We start from the raw sequence: 27,571 nt of genomic DNA, 5'->3' as shown, positions 1-27,571 counted from the left end.
CTTCGTAGTTTTTTTCTTTAAAACACTGTGGATTGCTATGGTGTTCCTTCACATTTTTTTTTTTATAATTTTTTTCAAAATTATCTTTTTTTGATTTTATTATTTTTAATATCGAGTTGGATAAGAATTACAATTTTAGATTTCCCCATAAAACACTATAGATCGTTATAGTGTTTTTCTGCTTGGTTTTTATTTTATGATTTTTTCTAAAATTATCTTTGTTGATTTTATTTTTTTAATTTTAAACTGGTTAAGAATTTAACTTTGTAGTTTTTTTCTAGAAAATATTATAGATTGCAACAATTTTTTCATATAATTTTTTTTATTAATTTTTTCACAAACCCGTGATAACACAAAGTATACCACAAATCCGGCATCACACAGTCATGTCATCTAATAATTGATCTGTGACATGTTTCTTTTCTTTTGCGTGTAAGCATTCGATTGGTCGAGTTTTTCTTCGCTATATAAAAGACGCGTTCGAGAAAAGCGAGGCACACCACGATTGTTTTGCGAAGTCGCGCGACACCAAAACTCATCGATCGGTCGAATGGCTGCAGAACATACTGTTACAACATGGGACCTTCGATTTTATATCAAACAATCGTCACGCAACAAATAGATCGAGAGGGATCACGCGTGTTCTCTTTATGTATAAAGGAAGAGGAAAAAAAAAACAAAAAACAAACAAACAAATTGAAGGAATCGTGCGAAGTCGCGCGACACCAAAACTCATCGATCGGTCGAATGGCTGCAGAACATGCTGTTACAGCATGGGACCTTCGATTGTATATCAAACAATCGTCACGCAACAAATAGATCGAGAGGGATCATGCGTGTTCTCTTTATGTATAAATTGAATTGGAGGAGGGAGTGCTCTGATCACCCAAGTCCTCATAATATAGAGAATTAGCTTCAAAGGTCTCTCTTGTTGCATGATTTAGATTGGGTGTCGTGTTTGTGCAGAGATTAGGACGAAGATCACTGTAGGACAAATAATGGGATCAACCAAATATCACCAGAAGTCATTTTAGAACGATGCATTCTCATGAAAATCCTGAGGTACGTATCAAGTTTTTGTTTTCGTAATTCTTCGTAACTGACATAGATTTTCTTACGTTGTGTTATTGGTTATATATGTTGGCAGAATAGTACTAGAATCAACAGAAGAATAAACAAGCTGCAAGCGGAGATGGCAGAGATAAGCAAGCAACATGAAGAGATCAAACAAGGGCAAAAAGGAAATGAGAGAAAGGTTTGAGGAGATAGATTCAGAATGTGAGCAACTCAAAAAAGAGACAGAAGGTGTATCTCACGCGAGCGACAACGTGCAACTTCGTCTCAATATCATGCTTGATATCTTGAAGGCACGACAAGAGGATGGCTTTGCGAAAGTTTCCGATCCGACAGGCTCTCTCCGGTTGGTCTAAATTCCTTCTCCTGTATAGTTCGTTTATTCCATTTTATATACAAGTAAAACCACTACAACGTGAAACCATCGTATGCCATCCATATTTCTTTCAAGAACTTCAAATTATACATTCACACGCAGAAGTTAAGGGTGTCTATAATATTATATTGTGGTCTAATATTAGTTTGTGTTGCCTTTCCATTTGTTGACAGTGGATCAATGAAATAACAGCAGCACCTGTTAAAGGAAAACCAGCAAACGGAGGCTGCATGCCCAATCGTGACGGAAAGAAGCTGTCTAATTTTATTCAAAAGGCTATATTATGTTTTTTTTTTTAAAAAAAAACTTCATTTAAGATTTTTAGGGAGTTTATTTTCAACTTTGTTTGTAGTTATCCTTTGATTTTCGACCTTGTAATATATAAAGCAATCGCTATAATTATATGTATGCTGTGTTTGTGTATTTACATATGGGGTTTTGCCTATTATTTGGTCATTGTGCTTTTAAATTCTTTAATTAAAACCTTGTATGTTTTTCTTTTGTATTGATCAAGTACTTCTGTAACTCTGTTTTTCATTTTGTTTTGTCACCGCTCTTCTATTATAATATTCATTAGTTTGTGAGCTAACGTGACATAATTCAAAAGGATTCAGTCAATAAAAAAAAGAAGAAGAATATAAGGCATGTTTTATTAATTGCATGCTATGTACATATTATTTTATTTTTACTTTATTTATAACAATTAAAATAAAAACTCTTCTCAATTTTACCGCCATGGGATCCCGCATATGATGTGTTTCATGAATGAGGTTTTTCTTTAAAAAAGATAATAACATGAAAGGTTAAAAAGAAAAAAGAAAAAGTAATGATGATGAGCTCCCATGCATGACACGTTTCATGCATTTAGGGTGAGGTTAAAAAAAAATTAATGCACAAAGTACGAAGAAAAAAAAATAGTTTGATACATATATATTCTTTAAATTGTTTTAAACGATCGAGGCCTCATACTCTTCTCAGAGCCCGTTTGGTTTTGCAGCTGTGATTATCTTTTATTTAAAATGTAGTTCGTAGCTGTTTAGTTAAAAGAAAAATCATTTTGTTATTCATTGGACCCTGCTTAAATTCTACGTTTCTAACGCAGAAAACGGAAAGCAGCCATTTCATGTTTTTTTTACTGTTTATGTTAATTGCACTGTTCAATAAACAATGCAATTAACATGAACAGTATATAGTGTATACTGTTCACTTCCCTGCGTACCTTTTTTTTTTTAGTGAAAAAAAAATAGTTTAAAGTGAATTTTATACATGATAATATTTTATCTATTTTTATTACATGCTAAAAATATTATGAAAACTGTAGTTTTTGTCGAATGTATTTCGTACGTAATGGAATTATAAATAGTTTCATGGAATAATAAAAAAATATTTTATATAAAGTATGATTTATTTCATGATATAATAGTAATAGTTAAATCTACAATATTTAAATTAAAAATCATAAGTACTAATATATATTTTTAAAATATTTTATAATCTCAATTTTTAAAAGCATTCTTAACCAAACATATTAAACTATTTTTTCTTCAACTTCAATTTCAACCACAGTTTTAACCAAACACCTATTTTTTTCAAACCAAACTCAACTAAAAGTACTTTTTATAAAATAATTTTTAAAAAATTACAACCACAACAGCTACCGTAATACCAAACACACTTTTAGTATTAATCGAGTTTCTTTGCTGGAGTCCCAAATATGACGTGTTGCATATTCAAGAGGATATCTTGCCCTCATTAACACGCAAACTAACCATGTTATAATTAAAGAATATAACAAAACAAAATGACGAGTAGATTGACTCTATCCATATAAAAAGTAATATAGGATCAAATAATATTTTTTTCTTCAACTTCAATTTCAACCACAGTTTTAACCAAACACCTATTTTTTCAAACCAAACTCAACTAAAAGTACTTTTTATAAAATAATTTTTTAAAAAATTACAACCACAACAGCTACCATAATACCAAACACACTCTTAGTATTGATCGAGTTTCTTTGCTGGAGTCCCAAATATGACGTGTTGCATATTCAAGAGGATATCTTGCCCTCATTAACACGCAAACTAACCATGTTATAATTAAAGAATATAACAAAACAAAATGACGAGTAGATTGACTCTATCCATATAAAAAATAATATAGGATCAAATAATAATCTATGAAAATGTTGACATTTTGCTTTAATTGAAAATAATAATAATATAGGGTAAAAGGTGTTCAGCTCCTAAAAAACAATAATTCAGCAAATTATTTGATGAAGTAAGCTCTTAAGCAATCAGGATTTAATGAGATTTTTATGTTAACTGGATTTTTATTATTATTAATAATAGAAAAACAGATCAATCGGTCTCAAAATATTTTATTGTATATAGACTAGTATTAATTTGAATGGTTGATTTCACAAAGCGTGCGGATAAATCCAATATCCAAAATTCACAAGATATTATTTAATATGTGAAAATATTATTGGTAAAATGATAATAAATAGAGATGGTAATTGTACCGTTCTACATGAAAACCTGCTGCCATTTATTTGAATGGTGGGTGTGGAGGGACTTTTATCTTCATGGGTCTCGGAGTTGCTGTTAGGTAAACAAATACTTGATTTATTCGGGTATGGAGATTTTGTGGAGTATCCTTTCATTTAATGAATTTATAAATAAATAATATATTAACTTAATTATTTTTTAAATAGTTATCTAAATTAATTTATGTATTTTTTTTATAAGATCTCCTTACGTTAACTTTGTTTGATAAATAGAAAATATTTTATTTAATAAAATTTATCATGATAAAAAACTACTTGGACCTCAAATGAAGGCTTGCCTCCGATGAAGCATACATGCAGGATTGAAAATTATCAATAAGGATTGCTCTGGTTGCCCTGCTTAAAGTACAAAATTATGTTTTTGGATTAGAATTTTATATTTATCGATGAACAAGAGGTTTTATAAGTTCATATTTAATTAGATGAGATCCTTTATAATTCTAAAAAAAAAAGATGAGATTTTTTTATATTATGATAATGATAGAAGTTATTTTTTAAAGTATTTTTTATTGAAAATATATTAAAAAAAATTTAATTATTTTTAAAATTTTATTTTTTAATATAAATACATTGAAACTATCTAAAAATTTAAAATTTAAAATTTTAAAAAATCCTGAACAATATAGAAGTTTTCTCATTCCGTGTAAAGAATTTGGCAGAGCACGCATCTTGGCCCTTCATGGTTAGTGCATATTTAAAAATGTAGTTGTGATTATTTTTTCAAGTATTTTTTATTTGAAAATATATCAGAATTTTTTTTTATCTTTTTAAAATTATTTTTAATATCAACGTATCAAAATGATTTAAAAATATTAAAAAATATTAATTTAAAATAAAAAATAAAAAAATTAATTTTTTTAAAATAAAAAATATAATAAACGGATATCCGCTCTCTGGTTGCCCTGCTTAGAGTCCGATTATCGACAGCTTGGAATAATACCTTTTTTGTTTTATTTGGTTATCTTCTACATCTAAACGGTCAGTCAATGAATAAACGGCTGAAAGACGTCACCACTGATGACACGTCAATTGTGGAAATTGTCCCACAAATCACTAGGGGATCATGAGTCATCACCTTACCCCCGCTCCTGAGAAACGGGATGAATTTAAAACCAAAACCTTTTTTATATATTTTTTAATAATATATTTTTTTTCCTTTCCGGATAAACAACCATCTTTTTTGATATCCGCATACCATTGTATCGGATTGCACATTTGCTCCTTGAAAAACCCCACTGATGAGTCGTTGTCATCCATAAATTCTTCCGTGATGATAAGCATAAACAATTTATTGACTTGAAATATTACGAATAGAAATTGGGGAATTGTTGCAAGTTATTTTCTATCTACTTATAAAAATTATTATTAACTCATTATATGATCTCCCTTATCCATGTTTTTAATATACAAAATAGAAGAAAAAACCTAGTTTTCGTGTGTTAGAGAATAGAGCGTGTTTGACAATGTGGTAACGGTTGCTTTTCAAATAGCTTTTCGTGCCGAAATACATACCAATGATTTTTTTTAATTTTTTAAAAATCATTTTTGACATCAGCACATCAAAACGATCCAAAAAGTACAAACCACACTTAATTTTAACAAAAAAAAATAAATTGAAATTGATGAAAACACAGGTTAAAACCGCAGAGCGAAACGGCTCCTAAGGATTATTCTACAAGGCCAGTATAAAAAAAATATATAATTTATTGACAAAGTATATGGAAATAATTTTGATAGATAGACTATAATGTTGAAGCAAATAGTAGAAAGGGACCGAATTAAGATCATCCTACTCGTGAAAAAAATATAATTTTTATAGATAGACTATAAAACATGAAACTTTTGTAGTTTTTTCCATGTAAGATCATCCTTTATATATATATATATATATAACATCCTTTATGTATATGTATATGTATATGTATAGAGGTTGGGATGCTAGGAGAGGCTAGTCACTTGAGTTATTGACGATAAGATTCGGAATTGTGGGGGTTTGATGCTGCCCAGAAAGAGATGCGAAAACTCATATCCATGCTTGATTCGGGCCTTGATTGTTAGTGTTCACCTCCATACTGATTTCCTTTTCATTTCCTCTAATATTCTTCCTTTTTTGTAGAAGTTCATCTCTCATGTACAGAATTTGTTCGGGAAAATAGTTAAAACTACACTCCCATATAGTACGAAACAATAATGCGATGCTGTCGAACGTTGTTGTCATACTTTATAATATGCACATGACGTGTAGCTGAGCAGGATTGGACCCGCGAGGGAGAGGTATCTATTTATCACAAAAATAATGGTTCAAAGTCCAAAGGGCATGGATCCACACAATTCTAGTGCTCGCGCTTCACGCTTATGAATAATTGCGGTCCCCACTACGTGTTGTGTCCGATGTTTCATTTCAAAATTGAAATATGGAAAGATACCCATCACTCTAGAAGAAAGGGTCATTTCAAGTATAAAAAGACCGATTTGATGCCAAAGTCTTGTGTGCGGGGCATAATCTTCTTTTTTTTTTAATTATTCGTTGGAAGGTTTGTGGGTTTTAGACTATATAAAGGGGTAGATCTGACCCCCCACGTCTAAAAATACACGCCTTGCTTGTTCGTCTTCCATATGAACGAGGTCGTTGGAGCAGACAATTCGGGCGTCCTCCACCATGGTCGCGCGATTTCTTTCGTTTACGTCTTGTCGTAGAGCGACATCGCACGATGTTATCATATGCCAACTAGCACGAAAACAGCATGGAAACGCACCCATCATGCCGTTAATAAAGATATTTTTTAAAAATATTTTTTTTATAAAAAATTATTATTATTTTTTTTATTTTTTTATTTTAAATTAATATTTTTTTAGATTATTTTGATTTGCTGATATCAAAAATAATTTTATAAATTAAAAAAAATATTATTTTAATATATTTTAAAATAAAAAAATATTTTAAATTGTCAAACACTTCATCTCTAGAAAGTTTGATCAAACTCAATTATTTGATGAAAATAATTTCTCCATATTGGAAATGTAACTTACACACCATGTCAAAACTGCTCTTTTCCACGGAATTTATTTTCTAATGAGTTTGAAAGTTTTTACATGTATTGGTGGGATTGTTCAAAAATATGGTCCAAAATAATTTTAATTTTTTTTATTGTTAAAAAATAATTTTTTTTATGTTTTCAAATCATTTTAATATGCTGATTTTAATATTAATTTTTTAAAAAAAAAAAAAATTATTTTGATGCATTTCTAAGCATAAAACATAACCACAACCGCAATTATAATTTCAAACACGCTAGAAGATCAACCATTGGTTTTTATGTTTTGTCAGGGGATTGAGTGTTTGAGAGTATGATAGCGGTTACTTTTCAAAGTTTATTTTATTCTAAAACACATTAAAATAATATATATTTTTTTATTTTTAAAAAATTATTTTTAACACCAGTATATTAAAATGATCTGAAAATATATTAAATTAAAACAAAAAAAATTAATTTTTTTTAAAATAACTTTCCGACCATAATGCTAGATACTGCAGACGTATTTACTGGGATGGTGAATAGCAGACTTGTGTTGCTTACTATAGCACTTAGACCGAGTATCGTTCCCTTGTTGGCACCACCCAAGAAATTATTTGGCTCTAATAGCTTTTTGGTGATATGGAGCTTAAATTTCCAAGGGCACACCCCTACTTCGCCATTCAAATTACCGACAATTATCTCCCCATCTCTCATTGTGTTGAGCATTTTCCCTTTTAGTTGGGATTGACTTTAGAGGAAAATGTGCGTTTTATATTTTGAAACTTACAAAAATAATAAATTGGCGAGGATTGCCGCTTTTTAATTATGATTTGGGTTGGATTCTATATAATTCAGAGGCTATATATCTTGAACTTGCAGGGAAAAAAAAAATTATAATAGCTATGAATAGTTGTGAAGCCAGAATATTTTAAATGAAGGGGAAAATTAATTAACAAATACTATATTATATAGATATGTATTAAAAATCAATTCAAAACAAATATATTAACTCATATAAAACAAAATTAATTTTAAAATATTTTTAAAATGAGAAAACTTACATTATAATTATTCTCTTAAGGTTTTCATAATAACAAAATTCAGTTCAGTTATATAATAATTGTAAATCTTCCATATGAAATTCATAATAAAATACACATTAATTTATCAAAACCCATTTCACACCCTATTACCATGTAGTATGCTGTACATAATGCATGTATATAGATTATGATTTATAGTTTAAATTTATCATGATAAATCATTTTTAAAAATAAAAAATAGTTTTTTTTTCTTTTCTTTTTTAAGAAAAAACAAACATTTAATTTTTGCAAATATCAATCTTTACTCACCGACAACAATTGAAATATTTGCTTATTTGTTTTGTGAAAAAAATTTAATTTCATACTGTAACCAATTCAATTAAAAATAATATAATCTTTAATTAATTCAAAACAATCAAATCAATTTCTATTATTAAAAAAATAATTCAAAACAATTAAAAAATATATTAAAGGGCAATTGCCCCTTTAATATTTTATGTGGCTCCACCACTTATTCATGATATTTTTGTTATTCTTTAATTTTCTCTCATTTTTCTACAGAGTTTATGCAAAATTTTCAACTCTATATCCCATACATATCATACATGTTAGAGTCAGAGACAAAAAAAAAAACGCTATACCTACAAAATAAACTATAAAGTCAAGTCAATGCTTAAGTAGCAAGTTAGGTAATTAAGATTCTAATATAATAATTATTAAAAATTTATATAATTATTAATTTTAAAATTAATAAAATTAATTAAAATATATATAAATTGACCTGAATATTTATATTAATAAAAAAAAAAACTTTAACACGATGGAACAGATCGTTGCCTCAACTGCCAATTCATTTACTAGTTCAATAAACATTTATATTTTTTTTTGTTTTACTAAAAGAGATTGATAAATAATGAATATGAAATGTTTATAAGTTTGACCCAATTATTCATCCATCTAACTTATTAACGGGTTTGAGATTTATATTTTAAAAAAAACACTATGTTTGTGACACAAAACATGAGGGCGCAAAACCAAAGACTAATTATTAGGGGCTATTGTCCTAGACGATAGCTATTATATCATGTTTGACAATATTATATATATTTTTATAATTACATTGTACCGAAATTACAATTATTACTAAGTCTTGCTACAGAAGGATGGGATGGCGAGTTGTTTCGTTTTTTGGACCGTACGAAATAGTTTCATGCAATAATGCAAACATTCCAATAGTTTAATATATTTCTACACAAAGAAAATTATATATCATTTTCTCGGAAAATCGCACCTCTGCTATGAATTTTAAATAAATTCACATTATGACGACAATCTCATGACACCTAGTTAAGAAAGCTGTTGGATTCATAGGAAAGTTCTTAAGAAAAAATTAAAAAAACAACTGAGAGCTGCTCGTGCAATGCAACGCACGAACGCGTGTGATTTTGACAATAGATCGGGCGTCAATAATATAACAACAGGCGTCTATAAGGGTTTTCCAAACCATTTACTACAAATATGCTAGTTAAATTGTGTGAGCGTGTTTGTTTTTGGAACAATTTTTATGTTCATGAAATTTTAATATTTGTTTGATAAAAATTATAATTGAAATTTTTTTATAGTAAAATTAAAAGTGTGATTTCAGATGTTTTTTAAAGTATTTTTTACTTGAAAATATATAAAATATTTTTTTTTATTTTTTAAAAATTATTTTTAATATTAACATATCAAAATAATTTGAAAACATAAAAAAAAAATATTAATTTAAAGTAAAAAAATAAAATTTTTTAAAAAGATTTTTGAAACGCAAAATAAACAAAATTTTATAAAATTTAGTTAAAAAATATATAAAAACTGCTTTAAGAAATTATATTTTAAATTTAATTTTTTAATAAATCTCGTGTAGGATAAAATAGAGTTTGATACGTTACCGAATATTTTACTGGACCTGCACCACAAACAAGCTGCAAAACAAACCGCGAGCCTTAGTTTCTTGATATCTGTTGATATTAATATGTTGCTCATGGTACTATTAAATATCTTTAAGATTAGACCTAAAAGTTGCTGGTTTGGATCAATTTTATTATATTTTTTAGTTATTTTCAGAATTAATTTTATTTTTTTAGATTTTATGTTAATTTTGTTCGTGTTAGGAATCTAATTTTGTTTTTTAGTCTAGTCGGTTTTTCTATCCTATAAAAACATATTAGGTAGACTTGACTGGATTGTGATTTCATAAATAAAATAAAATTTTAGAATTTTTAGTGTTTCAACCCGAATTTAGTTGATCTGCTGATATCTGCGCTTGGTGCTGGCCTGACCTCCTGCTGACTGAAGGCTTTTTAAATTTTCAAAATACATTGATGACTGAGAACCTTTCAATAACCCTACGGACACGCGTTAGATCGGTCCAAGGAAGGAAATTGGAAAATCGACCGCAATTTCCTCTCGCGTTCCAGATCGCGTCTTTTTAGAGGCGGGGTTCCTATATATAACGAATTTAGTTCTTTAGCAAGCCACATAAAGCTAACCTCAGTTGAGTAGCACCATGCTGACAAGGACTGGCCGCCGCGCAACTCGAAGCACGGTCTGTTACATATTTCTTGTGTATTTTGGTAACGTGGTACCGCATGGTTTTTTATAAAAATTTTATTTTTTTAAAAAAATATTTTTTTTAAGATTGTTTTTATATACCCTATTATAAGTGAATTGTTTTTTTTTTTTTATTATTATATTTTTCCAATAACATTACATTACCTCCCAATACTATTCTTTGCTTGTAATTGTTCTCAGCATTTTTGCTAAAAGGATATGCACTGTAGATGTATTTTACAGATAAAAATATTAAAAATACAAATGTCATGTTTCTTTTTATTTCCTTCTTGTTTTGAAAAAAATAAAAACTCATTCAAAAACTATTTTAAAAAATATATTTATTTTATATATTTATTTCTTCTTCTTCTTTTTCTTCGACCCAACAAGTGTTCTCTCTCTCTCTCTCTCTCTACGATAGAAAACTAGCCAAATACAACTTAGAGATCGCTGTTGTCCTAGGAAACTAGTAACCAAAGACAACACTGTTATGCTAGCTTTCTAACATTCAATATTCCTCAATGTTATTGTCCGCAGAAAAGAAAACTAAGGGACACCAAACTAACCAGGAGTATCAAGAGGATCAGAGCTGACATGGCGGAGATCAACGAGGGCCAGGAACGCATACGAGATGGACAAAAAGAAGTGAGGGAGAAATTTGAAGAAATAAGCAAAGAGACTGCCAAACTGAAAGAGGAAACTAATATAATCTCCAAGCAGAGCGCTGCAAATCAAGTCAGGCTTGACCTCATGTTTCAAATTATCAAAGCAAGATCAGAGAATGATGCCCGGAGGGACGCCGTACTGACTCAAATATTGCGGTTTGTGATTCTCCAAATACCTTTGTTTTGTTTTTATGATCGGAGGATATCATATTGACAATATCACTAATTAGAAACTTGAACTGCATTTTCTTGGCTTCTTTTTTTTTTTTTTTCTTTTTTGCCCCCGAATGATTTGATTTACTAATGTTTTCGTTTGTTAAACATTATGTTTCAGGGAACTAATTAATGGCAAAGCAGAACCTGAGCTCAAGCAAGCTCCCCGAGGAGAGGCAATAACAAGATGAATAAATTAACCATGCTTGTGCGCCCACGTTCACTCAGATTTAGGCAGTTTATGATTGAAAAAAATGTTGGTTATTAAACTTGTTTATCAATATTAAGTGTATTGAAGTTAGTTCAATGAATAATTATCCACATTAAAAATATTATGAATTTAGTAGTATTATGAATCTAGAGGAAGTACTATAGAGTGTAATATTAATTACGTACTTTGAAGATTGTGAAAGATATTTTATAATGTCTATATATATTGTATGAATTTGATAATGAAAGGTGTCAGAGTACCATTGTTTAGTGTATTGTATTCCACTAAATTGTGTGAGTAGTAATCTCTCCTTTGTTTTGTCATTGTTTTTCTTCCAACAAAGTAGTATCAGAGCTTGAGAGTAGATATGGCTTCCAACAACAACATTTCTTAATTTCATATTCCCTGTTTTACTAAACAAAACTATGATATGTGGTGTATTCAATACAAGGCACTACTAAGATCACAAGAGTTATGGGAGTTAATTGAAGATGGTTACACTGAACCAGAATCAACAAGAGAAGAGGCAGCAATGAGCATAAAGACAAACGTTGAGAGAATAAAAAAAGAAGGATAATAAGGCGTTATTCACCATTTATCAAAGACTTGATGAAGCAACTCTTGAAATGGTGCACCAGCAAAAACATCAAAGGAGGCATGGGAAATGCTTAACAAAACTTATAGTGGAGTTGAAAAGACAAAAAAGGTACGGTTGCAAGCATTGAGAGGAGACTTTGAGAAGTTGAGTAAAGAAAGTAATGAGACAGTTTCAAATTACTTCATAAAATTAATCTATGTGGTTCAGCAGATGACAAGGAATGGTGAAAATATTGATGATGTAATTGTGACGGAGAAAATTTTGAGGTCTTTAGATTCAAAGTTTAATAATGTGGTCGTAGCAATTAAAGAATCAAAGAATTTGGAAGATCTGACAGTAGAAGAATTAATGAGATCTCTGCAAGCCCATGAGCAGAAAATTGATAGAAGAGGAGAAGGAAGATCTCTTGAACAAGCATTGCAGATAAAGTTAACTGTGAAGAATGTTAATGAATCTGGCAGAGGAGCATTTCAAAGAGGAAGGTTCATTCACAGAAGAGGAAGAGGAGGAAGATCATTTAGAAATCAAGAATCTCATGGAGCACAAAAACAAAATTTTAATTTAAGAGGCTATGGCAGAAGCAGAGGCAGAAGTTATGGAGGATATTCAAATTTGAGTAATAATCATGCAAATGTACAATGTTATAATTATAAAGAGTATGGTCATTTTGCTTCAGATTGTTCACAACACAAATTTGAAGACAAGAATGTCAACTTTGCTGAGAAAGAAATTGATTATTAAGAGCCTGCATTATTGTTAGCCTGTGGAAAATTTGATGGCAGCAACTCTAGCACCTAGTATCTAGATACAGGAGCATCAAATCATATGTGTGGTATGAAGGAAGCATTTGTTGATATCAATGAAAGTTATAAAGGTAACATTACATTTGGAGATCTTTCTCAAAGACCAGTTAAAAGAAGAGGCAGAATTCTTATTAAACTTAAGAATGGTGGGCAGAAGTTCATATCAGAAGTTTTCTATGTTCTAGACATGAAGAACAACATTTTGAGTTTGTGGTAGTTTCTGGAGAAAGGCTTTGAAGTGCAGATGAAAGATAAGAATCTGAGAATTTTTGACAAGTTTGGAGCTGCAATTGCTTCAGTAAAAATGACTAGAAACAGGATGTTCCCTCTGGATCTGAGCATATATTTGTCAAAATGTTTTAAGGCAGAAATCTCTAACATTATGAATTTGTGGCATTTGCGATATGGACATTTGAACTGTGGATCACTTATGCTGATGGAGAAAAGCAAAATGGTTCTTGGGATACCAAAGTTAGAGCACAAAAGCAAAATGTGTGAAGTGTGTGTAATGGGAAAGCAGCACAGAAAGCCATTCCCAAAGAAGAGCTCAAGAGCATCTCAAACTCTTGACTTTGTGTATTCAGATATGTGTGATCCTATTTCACCTACTTCAATAGGAGGAAGCATGTATTTTCTCACTTTTACTGATGATTTTAGTGGATAGACATGGGTATATGTGTTAAAAAGAAAAGAAATAAGTGGTGGGTAAATTTAAAGAGTTTAAAAATTTAGTAGAAAAACAAAGTGAGTGTGAGCTAAAATGCTTAAAAATAGATAGGGGAGGAGAATATATTTCTCATGATTTTGATGATTATTATAAGGAAAATGGTATTGTTCATCGGCTTACAATGCCACAGACTTCACAACAGAATGGAGTATCGGGGAGAAAAAACAGAACTATTATGAATATGGTTAGATGTATGCTAAAGGAAAAAAAATTGTCCAAAAGAGTTTTGGGGAGATACAGTTGTATGTGCTGTGTATTTGTTGAATGGATTTATAACAAAAAAACTTCAGAAGATCACGCTAGAAGAAGCATGAAGCATGAAGAAACCAAGAGTTGATCATTTGAGAATTTTTGGCAGTGTTGCTTATGCCAAAATTCAAGAGGAAAGAAGAACTAAACTTGAAGATAAAAGTCAGAAATGCATACTGCTGGGATATGGAGAAAACTTGCATTGTTACAAATTATACAATCCGATGACAAAAAAGATGATTATGTCAAGAGATGTGAAGTTTGATGAAGAGCAAGAATGGAACTGGAATTTTGAAGATCAACCACAAAAACTAATTATAGATGAAGAACAAATTCAGAAAGATGAAGGAGAAATCATGTTAGCTCCATCCCCATCAACTAACAGTCCTACTAGTCCTTTAAGCTCAACAACAAGAAAGACAAAAAGCATATAAGATATTTATGATGTAACATAAAGAATCAATTTTGATGATGTTAATATGTTTTGCTTATTTTCAAGAAATGATCCTATTACATTTGAAGAAGCATATCAAGAAGATAGGTGGAAGAAAACAATGAAGGAGAAAAATTCCATCATAAAACATAATATATGGGAATTGATAACACTTCCCAAAGGACACAATGCAATAGGAGTAAAATGGATCTTCAAGACAAAGAGGAATGTAGAAGGAGAAATTGAAAAACATAAAGCCAGATTAGTAGCGAAGAAGTACAAGCAACAATATAGAGTTGATTATGAAGATGTTTTTGCTCTAGTAGCAAGAATGGAAACATTAAGATTGATGATTTCCCTGGAGATGAAAGATATTTCAGATGGATGTAAAGTCAGCTTTCTTGAACGGTAACCTTAAAAAGGTAGTGTATGTAGAACAACTAGTTGGCTTTGAGGTAAAAGGAGAAGAATAGAAGGTTTGCAGATTGAAGAAAGCTCTTTATGGACTTAAACAAGCACAAAGAGCATGGAACTCCAGGATTGATGGCTATCTTTCTCTGAAAGTATTCACAAGATGCCTTTATGAGCATGCATTATATGTGAAGAAAAGTTTACAAGGCAGAGTAATGTTTGTTTGTTTATATGTTGATGATATACTTTTCACAGGGGATGATCCAACTATGATTCAAGACTTCAAGCAATCCATGGTGAAGGAATTTGAAATGACGGACTTAGGTTTTATGGCATATTTTATGGGATTAGAGGTGAAGCAGTGCAGTGATGGAATCTTCATTTCATAAACCAAGTATGTAACAGAAGTTTTGAAAAAATTTGCTATGAAAGATTGTTGTCTAGCCAACAATTCAGTTGAATATGGAACCAAGTTAACTAAAGAAGGAGAATGAGATTTAGTTAATCCTATATACTACAAAAGTATTGTGAGTTGCTTGCGTTATTTAACATGTACCAGACCAGATATTTTGTATAGAGTTGGCTTGATTAGAGGATATATGGAGAAGTCGAGAAGTTCACATTTGAAGACATCAAAAAGGATCCTTTGTTTTGTTAAAGGAACTTCAAGCTATGAATTGTTTTATTCATCTTCGCAGAATCTTGAAATTACAGGTTATAGTGACCAAGGTTGTTAAAATCGCGATTCAACTCGTAAAATCATACGATTTTACGAGTCAATACATGCTTAACGTGTTGAATCGTCTTAAAAACTCGAAAATTGATAAAATCGGGTTAAAATCAAGTGAAATCGGTAAAATCGGATGAAATCGTAAAAAATCGCGATTTTGGTACCGATTTTACGATTTCAACAAAAAACATATACTGTAGTACTGCACTGCAATATATGTTTTCTCTAGTCCAATAACAGCATGCCAATTGTCACTCATCCATGGTTTATCCCAAATTCATTATCTCCGAAGACAAAAACTTTGAGATTGACGACTCACGGCTTCCTCTCTTCAACAGCTCCAGGCGATCTCATCCATGGCAGCGATCTCATTTTTTCCTCCAGGCCAAATGTTTTCTCTTCAGACTTCAGAGTTCATTCTTCGACTCTTCATCAACAGCTCTCTGCCTCTCTCTCTTTATTTCCATCATCAACGGCATCCTCTTTAGTCTTCCCTCTTCATCAATAGCAGCATCGATCTTTTTTTTTTCCCCAGCATCAACAGTTTTCTCATTAGACTTCAAAGTTCAATCTTCAGCTCGTCGGCGTTCTCTTTAGTCTTCATCGTAAGAAGTTTTATTTAGAATGTGATATTCCCCAATCCCCTGTATTTTCCCGGTCCTCATTGCCCATGATTTGAAAAAAATTATTCCCTTTATAATGTTTTGCTTGATGGAATGATTAGTAATTTAGTATGATGATTTTGAAGTGATTGGGTAATGAATATGCAATAGAAATTTTGAAGTGATTTGCAGATTTGGTAATGAATTTTTGTTCAAAAATTTATGCTCTCTGCCTATTTTATGCTCTCAGAGTCTCGTTTGTTTTATTGATGGCAAATTCAGTAAAGGGAATATGTTCAATTGATCATAATATTTTGTTAATGGTGGAAAAGGAGAGAATAAAAAATAATCGAGATGTCAATTATTATTGAATCAAAGAAATAATTACTCCATTAATTCTCTTGATTAGCATTGATGAACTGTAAACTGTTGTTTGAATCGGAGAAATGAGGAGGAAAACAGAGAAAGATCTATTTGGTTAGTCAGTTAATTTTACCATTTTCTTAACATTTTCCATGAGAAATGAGGAGGAAAACAGAGAAAGAAAAAACAGAAATGCCGAGAGAATTAGGAGGAGCCACCCAAGGTTGTCAAAATGCACCTTATTATGATGTTGTTGGATTATTTATTGGAAAAAATTGCTTGATGTGTTTCCAGAGGTTGCCTTTTCTAATGATCTGAAATTTAAAAATCATCTGAAGCAGAAAGCTCAATTTTACTTTTGTTTTTTCTTCTGATTCTACTTTTGTGTTTATTGCGGGTACAACCCTTCACAATAAAAAAACCGCAAGAACAAAAGCAGTAAATTCATGTTCTTGCTGCTGTGTAACACATTAAGCTCATGATTTCATTAATTAAACTAATCTAAATTTTAATTAAATTCTCAAAGTTATTAATTCTTTAATTTCTAACAAATTAACTCTCAAATTTTATTTGAATCGTGTATTTTAAGATGCTTGAACTATGTATGAATTTTTATTTGAAGGCTTGAAATATGTATGAATTTTTATTTGAAGCATGAATTTTTTTTAATGTATTTTAAAATTCCTTACGATTTTTTTACGATTTTACGATCCGTTTTTATGATCCAAGTTTGTGAACGGCTTTCCGTTTCGTGTTAAAATCGCGATTTTAACAACCTTATTAGTGACAATGACTGGTCAGGAAGCTTGGAAGACATAAAAAAAGCACAACTAGATTTGTATTACTTATAAGAGAAACAACTTTCACGCATTAAAGAAACAATCTATTATTGTATTATCCACATGTGAAGCAGAATACATTGCTGCTGCATCGTGCGTCATGCAATATGGCTAACGTAACTTATGGAAGATTTGCAGCAGAAATAGAGCAAGGCTACACGAATCTTTGTTGATAACAAGTCTACTATAGCACTTGCAAAGAATCCAGTTAATCATAAACGTTCAAAACATATCAATACTTGATTTCACTTCATCAGAGAGCACATAAAAGAAGGCGATGTGGAGTTAGATCATGTCAAAACTCATGAACAAATTGCAAACATTTTTACAAAGCCATTGAAGACTGACGTGTTTTGTTATTTGCAGAAGAAGCTTATAATCATGAAGATGGACAAAACAAGTTTAAGAGGGGAGAATGTTAGTTATTAAACTTGTTTACCAAGATTAAGTGTATTGAAGTTAGTTCAATGAATAATCATCCACATTAGAAATACTATGAATCTAGAAATACTATGAATTTAGTAGTATTATGAATCTAGAGTAAGTATTAAAAAGTCTAATATTAATTAAGTACTTTGAAGATTGTAAAAGAAATTTTATAATGTCTATATATATTGTATGGATTTGATAATGAAAGGTGTGAGAGTACCATTGTTTAACGTATTGTATTCCACCAAATTGTGTGAGTAGCGATCCCTTCTTTGTTCTGTCATTGTTTTTTTTCCAACAAAAAAGATTGCAAATAAAAAGGAATATCTAAGAATTTATCTCATATCAAATAACACAACAACCAATGTATATAAAAAGATTTGAGAAGAGGCCTCTCATCACAAGGCTTAAGTCTTTGATATGCAAATTGTATGATCCTTCATGGGTTTGCACTTGCATCAATCCATATTTGTAAAGGACTTGCTAGCCATGATGACATGTTCAATTGTATGCTGGTTCCGACATCTATTTTAGAGGGAAAACATTCTTGTACTAAAGGTCATATTCTTCCTAACCTACTGATTTTTGTATGCTTGTTGGTGCTTTACAATACTTGGCTTTTACATATCCTAACATCTATTTTGATGTCAACTATGTCAATTCATGAATGTCCCCACTACGTGGACATTGCAAGAAATAAATTGTTTCATGCTCAAGTAACTTAGTATACCAACACAGGGAATAAGAAAAGAAATAGTTAAACACCTTGTATATGGATGTCCAGCTTGATTTGTTTATGAATATGTTAAAATGACATGCATTTCTGTAAGAGAGATGAAAAGACCGTGACTAATAATCCATGCCACGTGTTTAAAGATATGTTTTTAAAATGAAAGTAATTGGTATACTAACTGTTGTTGGTATATTAGTTACTTTCATAATATTTCTTTTACTATGAACTCTTTTTGTCGATTCATGAAGGCCTCTATTACCATTTATCTCAAGGCTGCTAGATGTATCCTCAAGTATGTGACAAGAATTATTAGTCATGATCTTTTTATTTTTTCTACACAACTGTGTGTCAATTCAACATATTTAGATGTGAATTAAGTCAGATGTACAGATAGAAGGTGTTTAACTACAAGTTTGCTTATTTTCTATATTGGTATATGAGTTTCTTAGACATTTAGCAAGAAATAAATTGTTTCATGCTCAAGTATTAAAGTTGAATATTTGGCAATCTCCCCTACTGTTGTTGAACTTCTTTGACTATGCAATATTCTAAAAAAATATTGATATTTCACCATCTACCTCTCCTATTATCTATGAGTACTCCCTTTCTTACCACTAATTCTTCAATTAACATATAGACAAAGCATTTGGACATTGATTTCTATAATGTTCATAAGAAAGCCTCTAATGTTATAATTTGGATTCGGTATATAAGTTATTAACTTGCTGGTTTACTTACCAATCTTTTCTCTCCATTGCATGATTTGTCACTACAGGGACAAACTTCAAGTTACTAAATCTTCTTTAGCTCGAGGGGCATACTATGGATATTGTAGATGATAATGAGGAATTCTTTCTTTGATCTTAGATGACTTGTTATCATGTATATATTTTCCCTTTCCTAGTATATAAGATATTCTCAACTATATCTATTACATTTTTTTTATTATTTCCTATGATATTGGATCTTCTATTTGTTCATGTATTATATATAATGAGAATTTACATTCTATATAATACCATGTAAGTTTGGTTCAGGAATCTTTACTTTTAAAAAATACCCTTATCCCTTATGTAATACCATGTAAGTTTGGTTCAGGAATCTTGAAAGCTTGTAAAGAAGTGAGGTTTGGCATCCAGTAGAGAGATTGTCAGGCATGTCAAGATGAAGAGATGCACCTTTCATCATTTTCCCGTCTCAAAATAAGGTTATCTCAGTTTAAAATAATATGGTTTTTTTATACGTGTGATTTGAACAGACCGAGGCCTTGAAAATACGTGCCATCAAGTTTGGAACCATCTATCCATCTTGTTTCCTCATGTAATGTGCCTTTTGAACTAGTTATAGAGGAGCATTTCTTTTATTCCTAAATAAGGAGGGTACCTGAATACTTAGACAAGGTGGCTCTTTATTAAATGTTCAGTTATTATGTTAAAAAACAAACACCACCTTAACTTGTGTGAAGGTGCCTCGCTTTTTTTATTCAGGCTATATTGTCCTTAAATGTTAGTTTTAAAAACCATTGTATTCAAGGAAGGTCACTTCCTGTGTCGAATGGAAAATGGAGAATATGTTGTGATTGAATAAAGTTGTTCTCTCATCATAGTTAAAGAGTTTTATTTAGGTAAGATCAATCGGTGGATATTTCATTGAGATCATCCTTAGCAAGTCACATGGAGATTTTTCACTAAGACTTCTAGACCTTTTTTCACGGGTACTTGTCATAAAGTTCTCACATGGAGAATTTTATAAAAATTTTAATGTCATGTTTTACATCTTTATATTTTATCACATCTTGATAGCACAAGTAAAACAAACACACACACTTTAGTATGCATGTATTTGAAAGAATTAATAAATAATACGATATAATCTATTATAGACAATTTAAAGAATTCACCTAGGTTAATCTAGGTGAAACAAAGATTCTAAATGAACCAGTCAATTGTTTGCTATGATTAAGTGAACCGAACAATCGATTATTTGTTAGTGATGAACACCTGATAATTCTATAAAAACCAATCGACTGATTGGCTTGACTAATTTGAATTGATCAACCATTTGAGTTGTTATAGGGACTATAACAGCTATAAATGACTAGTTTTTGTTAAGAACATATATATAGCTTATATAATTACAAAATCATGGAGGGATTTTGAACATATATCATATACAAACTATTACAAGTGCAAAAACACTAAAGAATATCAATCATTGATTATACTCAAATTTATGTAATCAAATCTTCATAATCTAGCACAAGAATATATATTCTCATTTTCATTACACTTAAACACTTTCTAATCCTATAAGTGCTATATTGAGATACTTGAAATTTCAATTGTAATATCTACTCTATTAAAAAAGTAAATTACAATAACAAAAATCACATTTATAAACTTTTAAAAATTAGGTAAAAACTCTTGGAATTGGTGAAGTAATTTCACCAAAAAAAAATCTTGAAGGTATATTTTTAAGTGGAAAAAATCTTGGCGTGAATTCATCAAATAGTAAAAAATCTCGAAGAGAAAATATATAATCCAGTATATTATATCTTAGTACATTATATCTTGGTGTACGATGGATGACTAATGACTAGAATGATTTACCTAGCTGTTTTAATTATTTCTATAACATAACAAGCATCTAATAATAATAATAAAAATTCCCCTAATAAAAGAGACTAGACTACAGCAAAACCAAAACCCTGACTACAAACCACCAAAAACCAAAATTATAAGCATTAGAATGAACAAAAATGAAAACAAGCACAACTCATGAGTTTATAAAAGAATAGGGCTTAAGGCTCAACGCTGCTCAAATACATATATATATTAAAAAAATATCATTTCTAATATAATAGTATTTGAGCTGCTATCCAATACCCCTACCATTGCAAGTCCTAACTATACCCTTTATCGCTTCCAACAACATCTGGATCACCATCTCTCATAGCAAATCTTTATTTTCAAAATTTGCATGAATTGCCTAAGAGCCGAGCACTGATGTTCATCATGGGTGCCTAATAGTAATAGTACCTGTTAAAATACCAAAGATCTCGCACAACTTTAACTGTGTATTCATTTTATTTAATAGAATGCCTTTGGCTTAAATAGCCATTACAACTTGGAATCAAAGAAAAACAACCCACATGAAGATTGTGGAAACAGAAAACAGAGACTAATGACCAAGTCATTATTTGACTTAATCAACTCTAACAAACTGGATTGCTGGCTCCTGCAAGACAGGAGTTTATTCTTAAACAAAACACCAGGTTTCTAACAGTACCTGAGCTTCCTTCGCCAAACCATGTGTATTGTTGGAAGTATCCACCGAAAACGACAACCAAACACCGTCACGACACACTTAACCATGTGATGCTCACAACTACAGCATCATCAATATAATGCCTTTTGGAACTAAGCTAGAATTCCCTCCACAAATTTAGATTCAATACTTTGTTAGAGAAACTATCCCATATGAAATAAATACAAAGATATAAAATAATAAGTTGAGAATGAATCATTTATCATAATCATAAACTTTTTAGTCTTTTTGATGTATTCGAGTTACACCGTTTTAAATTGATAATTGAGTCTGTGTTCCATCCAAAAAATTTAGTCTTGCGATGGGTGATCCGTCTTAAACATTTTATGTTGCTTTATGTTCTTGTATTTATTTTGATGGTTTTTCTAACACTTATCTTTACTTGCAATCCTATCATTTAGAATTATGAAATAGCTTGAGTTCAATGATTTTTGCTCCGTTGGATCTCTTTGAAATCCTGATACTATATCCAAAAAAACTATCTTAAACTAAAAGTTTAAATTGTTGTGAGATCCTAGGAATAATTTTATATTAACTCTAACAAGAGTATTCTTAGACTAGCTTCAAAGTTAACTGAGACTCAATCCTCGTCCTGAATAATTTTAAGGATGCATTTTTTATATTAGTTTGGTAAATTCATAAGAATATCTTCTAGATAAACATTTTTTATATTAGCTCTCAGGTTTGAAATGCAAAAAGTCAAACAATTAAGCAAACCTTCTTAACTATGAGTCTGCAACTAGAGATAAAAAGTTTTTCAAATCATTGAATAAACATTTTAACCTGTTTTGCGGCATTTCTTCTAATCACAACTTTCAATGATTGCAAGGTATTGGCTGGGTAAAAACAGTTCAAAAGTATGAAGAAAAGGATACAAAGTGAAAAATTTTAAATATGAAGATGCAAAGTATGCTTCAACTGAAGGTTGGTTTTCGTAATTTTCCCCTTCACATGAAAAACATATTGTTCATAGCAGCATTAAGTCGGTTACCTTATGATGCATGGTCTCCTTCATGGCCCTTCTCATTGTTGATCTTCTCACATAATGCTTGAACTATCACTTCAAGCGAACTCTTCTCATGTTCTAGTTGTGCATTCTTCTCTTGAAGCTGGAGTTTATCCACATTGTTTTGGTCATTAACTTGACTCATTAACAGTATAATTTTACTTTTGAGCTCTGTATTTTCACGCTGAAGATCAGTATCATTGGCACCAGCCTGTCAGCAAGGGAAGGAAAATAAACAATAGTAAGGTATAGATAAAATTTGTTAGTGACCAATCAAAAGCTAGCAAATAAAGGTAGAATAATTGTTCTTTAATTCCAAAAAGTAGAAGGTATATATCATTGCAACGAAGTAGACATGGAGTCTGAAATTAGTAGGAGGTTGGTTCTTTGCTTTTCAAAAATGGATTACAAGATTTAAAGGTTATTAAACCAGTAGTACAGGAAGGGCTGGATAAATCTCTACTAAAGGCAATGCAAATAGTCAATCATGATTCATGAGCAGCAGTTCCATATTAAAAGAAAGACAAACAGAATTCAGGCTAGTGGTCTGGACTCTTGTGATTGTTATTTTAATGGATTTCATCAATATCTACTAATCCTTTTGAGTTTAATGCTTGAATTTCATTTATATCCCTCAGATGGGAAAATTATCAATAAGCCTAAATTAATGATGCATGGAAAATGCACAATTTTTGTTTTTTTTTGGGGCACCGGTATTTAACCATCAATAGATTTAAAACCGGCAAAGTTCCTCTTCAAATATATGTTATGAAAAGTACAATAATCCCAATAGTAAATGAGGTCTGCCACTCTTCATATTCAGTTTTATTACAGAAAAAGAACTAATAATCAATAAACAAATTATTAATTTTTCAATAGAAAAACACTTACTAGTCGCTTTGAAAGGACCTCCACAACAGTATTTTGTTTATCGTGCTTCTCCTTCAGTAGAACAATTGTTTTTCTAAGTCGCTTCATCTCTTGTTCTTGAGATTGCAAAGTTTGTCTAGTCCGATCTGCTTCCGTTTTAAAGAAGGCATTCTCTCCTTTTAATCGATCGTTTTCTTTCCTTAGCTGTTCCAAGTTTCTCTCGGTCTCAATTTTGTTTTTCTACAAGGAAAAGTGAAAGTTTCTCAATTCTTTTGCCTCAATGAGCCTGAAAGAAAAATGAAAAGATCCAGTTTTATACTCAGAGCAATGTTTAAGTCAACGAAGAATTGCTCATCATCTCATTTAAGGTTTTTAGGGGAAATCATTAAACTGAAACTATTTTATATATATTTTTCCATTAACATGATGCTTTAAGGACACAATTATGATTATTCACATTACCCATCCACGTTTTCCTTAAATTCATTTTTCGCATAAAGACCATGATTTTTATCTAAGTTTAAGTGCAGAGCCTAAAAGGCTCACCTGTATAGGGGCAAGGTAAAATGTTTACATTATTTGTCCTAACTAACTAGCATTTATGGTTGATAATTCTTCTGCAGTCATTAATTTAATTATTAAAATGGATTTAAACATGTATTGACTAAGATATAAACCATAATGAATAGCCCTACATCTGCACATTAGAAAGAAAAGCTTATATAAATAGGCAGCAAAGCCCCATCCAGTAATGATTTAATAGGGGAACGCAATCCTCCATTGAACGTAGTTAAGTTCCATTGAACCTACTCATGAATAAAAAAAGGCACCTCAATGGTAGCAACACCCTCCTCTTAAGGGTGATGTTGCACGTTAGACTACCTAAAGGAGGTCAACCCAAAGAAACATATATGTAAATCAAAACGAGGTAGCCATAATTTTAGTGATTGAGATTTCTATATGAATTTCTCTACAACTTTTATCAATTTGGCAGTATTATTCTCACTTCACTTTTTTTTTTATTATTATTATACTACCATAACCTTTTTTTAGCATGTTTCTTTGCAAGTTCATAAGTTTAAAATATCAACAATTTGCACCCACAATCAAATTATAATTTAAGCAAATTTAAAAAGGGAGCATATCTGTTTAACATGAATGTTTGATATATATATATATATAAAGGAGAGGTTGGAGCTTTAAATATTTTAAAAAGAGAGAGGAGACACTAGTTTCAATTGAGCTGCGAGTTCATTGGAATAGAGTTTGGTACTACATATATGCATATATATCTTCCATCTTTTTACATTTATTTAGACAAAATTTTCATGGTGCAAGAATTTTTAGAAAAAACAGGTTTCATAATTAATTTTTCATTTGATAGATAAAAGGATAAATGTTGTGCTATTATTGGTTAATAGACTTGTCAGTAGATAAATAAGCTAATAGTTTGTCCCTATGCATGGCAATTCGTAATTTAAATGTAAATATATGGTAGAGCCTATAAAAATGCTGATTTTTTAAAAGAAAAAAAAATTTGCACCATGAGTTTTTGGGAAATATCAATTTCCCTCTTGTAGACGTGATTTTCTGTTAATTGATCTTGTTTTAGTGTTATACTATAGATGCATGTCTATAAATTTTCTTGAAAGTTGCAATCATGTATGGTTTTTTAATATAAGCTAAAACATTAAAAGAACACCAGAGTCATTCAAATGCAATATATGCTCTGTATGGCATTAACATAATACATATGGTTATTGTTCTATTTTGATTCTAGTCATTGTCTTGTTGGCTAGATTATAATTTTTGGTTTTGATTTGATATTAATGATACAATAGTTGTGCCTCCCTAATGATATAATTGAGTCTAGCCTTTAAAAAAAAAAATCAATAATATTATAATTTGTATAACTACTACCATTGACGACTTCTCGTTCTGTTTTGAGACAAACTTTTGATGACATGGTAAAATTACAAACTATTCAATGCATTTTAAAATAAAGAGCATTTCATAATCATGTAGGAGATTATGAGGAATTTGACTTTTCAGTTATGAATTTGTTATAATTAGATTGATATCTAGCAGATATATTTATGGGCCAAATAGATAAATCTAAATCCAAGAAAAAATACAGACAATTTAAATGATTCTATCGAGTTGTTAGATAGGAATTTGTTATAATTAGATTATATAAATAAAATTATTGGACCAAATGGATGAGTCTAAATAATGAATTTTTTGACAAAAACACGCATAACTTTTATTTTTTATTGTTGAATTGTACCCATAATTTACCAAGAGGTTATATAGCAAGATCAAAGATTTCTCAACTATTTTTTGTTTTTTTCTATTTTTCTTTCACTACTTCTTCAAATGACCGGCCAGACCTTAGGAACAATAAAAAAATTGGAATTAGGGAACATCTCCCTTCGCGATACTGGATTTCTAAGATCAATTTGGGTTCAAGTACATTACTCTAGAAAATCTCCGTACATATTCAATTCAAATGCTCTTGGATGCCATGATCTTTGAACTAAAAATAAAAGACTAATCAAGGAAAAAGAAAGCAAAAGAGTAAATAGATAGGCAATGGTGTTTACCCTGCATCGTTCACGATATGCCTTGTCAATAGCAATCTTTCTTTTCTTTGCAACTTGATCTTTAGTTGCTTCCAGATCCTGTCCTTTCTTATCAGTATCTGTTATATTTGAAGACTCATGAGGACTACCTGGGCCTGCTGCTAAGAAGTAGTTAAAGGCTTGCTGATTTCCCCTTGCCTTCTGATCGGTTTCAAATTCTGTCAACGACGAATATGGTGCTCCTCCCTCAGCAGTGTTTTAAGTACATAAAAGACCAAGACTCTTGAAGCAGGTATTTACCGAAACATGTATTGGTATGTATACGTGTGTGTGTGAACGCACGCGCCTGTGTGTGTGTGTGTGTCCTTTCTTCACCAGCATAGTTATTTTACCTCCGTGGGTTTGAGAAGCAGATGGTATGTGTAATAATAAAAGATGAGATACAGGGTGAAATGAACTTACTAGATCCAAGTATTCCAACTGAAATGGATCAATCGGCTTTCTAAAGCAAAGATGAAATGAAATAAATCTCGGCTATATGGAAGAAATACACTTACCATTATAAGCCTCAAAGTCAGGTGCAGGTGGAGGTAGAGATGCTTCAAAGAGATGTCGCCACGGACTTTCGTAATCCATCGCTGGCTTTCTGGAGAAAAAGAAAAGCAATTGAAGCTCATGAGCCAACCGGCTGAAGAACTAACGAACAGTCAAAACAGTTGAATGGATAAGAACCTTTGGAGCAGCAGGCAGCTAGCTAGCTTTTCGTAAATTTGACGAGAGGGTGTTGCTTTTTATAAGAAGACTGAAGAAAAGTTAGTTTGGTCATGTCGAGCGAAATCGAGCGATATCGCAAGACATCCTTCGAATTCGTAAAACATTTGAAAGAGAGAAACAAGGGCGACTTTTGTTAGCCTTGGAGAGCTCATCCATCTTGCTGTCAAATCGTCTCATCTCTCGCGACGTACCATTCATGGGCCACCTCATCTCTAATGGCCCAGCAAGCGTCGGTCCAACAAGCAAAACTATGGTCTTCCAACATTTTTGAAAACTTCTGCTAGCTTTTCCAAAGTTTGAGACCAAGTATTTAAAAGATATATAGCGATGTCAAG

General features: G+C 30.9%; 2 protein-coding genes and 1 long non-coding RNA gene across 7 annotated transcripts; 2 read left to right on the top strand and 1 right to left on the bottom strand.

Annotated features, from left to right (window-relative positions):
- The first annotated feature begins 421 nt into the window (after window positions 1–421).
- On the top strand, window positions 422–1,877 carry LOC118036773 (uncharacterized). Of its 2 annotated transcripts, XR_004685443.2 has the most exons (3): window positions 503–1,062; window positions 1,148–1,420; window positions 1,624–1,877. It is a non-coding gene; the product is annotated as an uncharacterized lncRNA (long non-coding RNA). The 2 variants fall into 2 exon arrangements; XR_012168999.1 differs by having other exon boundaries at window positions 422–1,420.
- An 8,659-nt stretch (window positions 1,878–10,536) lies between these two features.
- On the top strand, window positions 10,537–12,032 carry LOC118036803 (uncharacterized). Its single transcript, XM_035042642.2, has 3 exons — window positions 10,537–10,666; window positions 11,209–11,492; window positions 11,671–12,032. Exons 1-3 carry the CDS (start codon window positions 10,628–10,630, stop codon window positions 11,738–11,740), a joined length of 393 nt encoding a protein of 130 aa, XP_034898533.1. The 5' UTR covers window positions 10,537–10,627; the 3' UTR covers window positions 11,741–12,032.
- A 9,361-nt stretch (window positions 12,033–21,393) lies between these two features.
- LOC118036771 (uncharacterized) lies at window positions 21,394–27,355 on the bottom strand. Of its 4 annotated transcripts, none has more exons than XM_035042588.2 (6): window positions 27,195–27,355; window positions 27,020–27,108; window positions 26,484–26,680; window positions 23,902–24,120; window positions 22,996–23,221; window positions 21,394–21,715 (listed from the first exon to the last, which is right to left on the bottom strand). In XM_035042588.2, exons 2-5 carry the CDS (start codon window positions 27,096–27,098, stop codon window positions 22,997–22,999), a joined length of 720 nt encoding a protein of 239 aa, XP_034898479.1. In that variant the 5' UTR covers window positions 27,099–27,108; window positions 27,195–27,355; the 3' UTR covers window positions 21,394–21,715; window position 22,996. The 4 variants fall into 4 exon arrangements, with proteins under 4 accessions (XP_034898479.1, XP_034898480.1, XP_034898478.1 ...); XM_035042589.2 differs by having other exon boundaries at window positions 21,394–21,699; XM_035042587.2 differs by lacking the exon at window positions 21,394–21,715 and adding an exon at window positions 21,736–22,111.
- Window positions 27,356–27,571: the final 216 nt, after the last annotated feature.

The sequence above is a fragment of the Populus alba genome, chromosome 1 (assembly GCF_005239225.2).
Source record: "Populus alba chromosome 1, ASM523922v2, whole genome shotgun sequence".
In the NCBI taxonomy this organism is placed as follows: Eukaryota; Viridiplantae; Streptophyta; class Magnoliopsida; order Malpighiales; family Salicaceae; genus Populus; species Populus alba.
The sequence above is the reverse complement of the archived record's forward strand: the minus strand, read 5'-3'. Positions and strand labels throughout refer to the sequence as shown.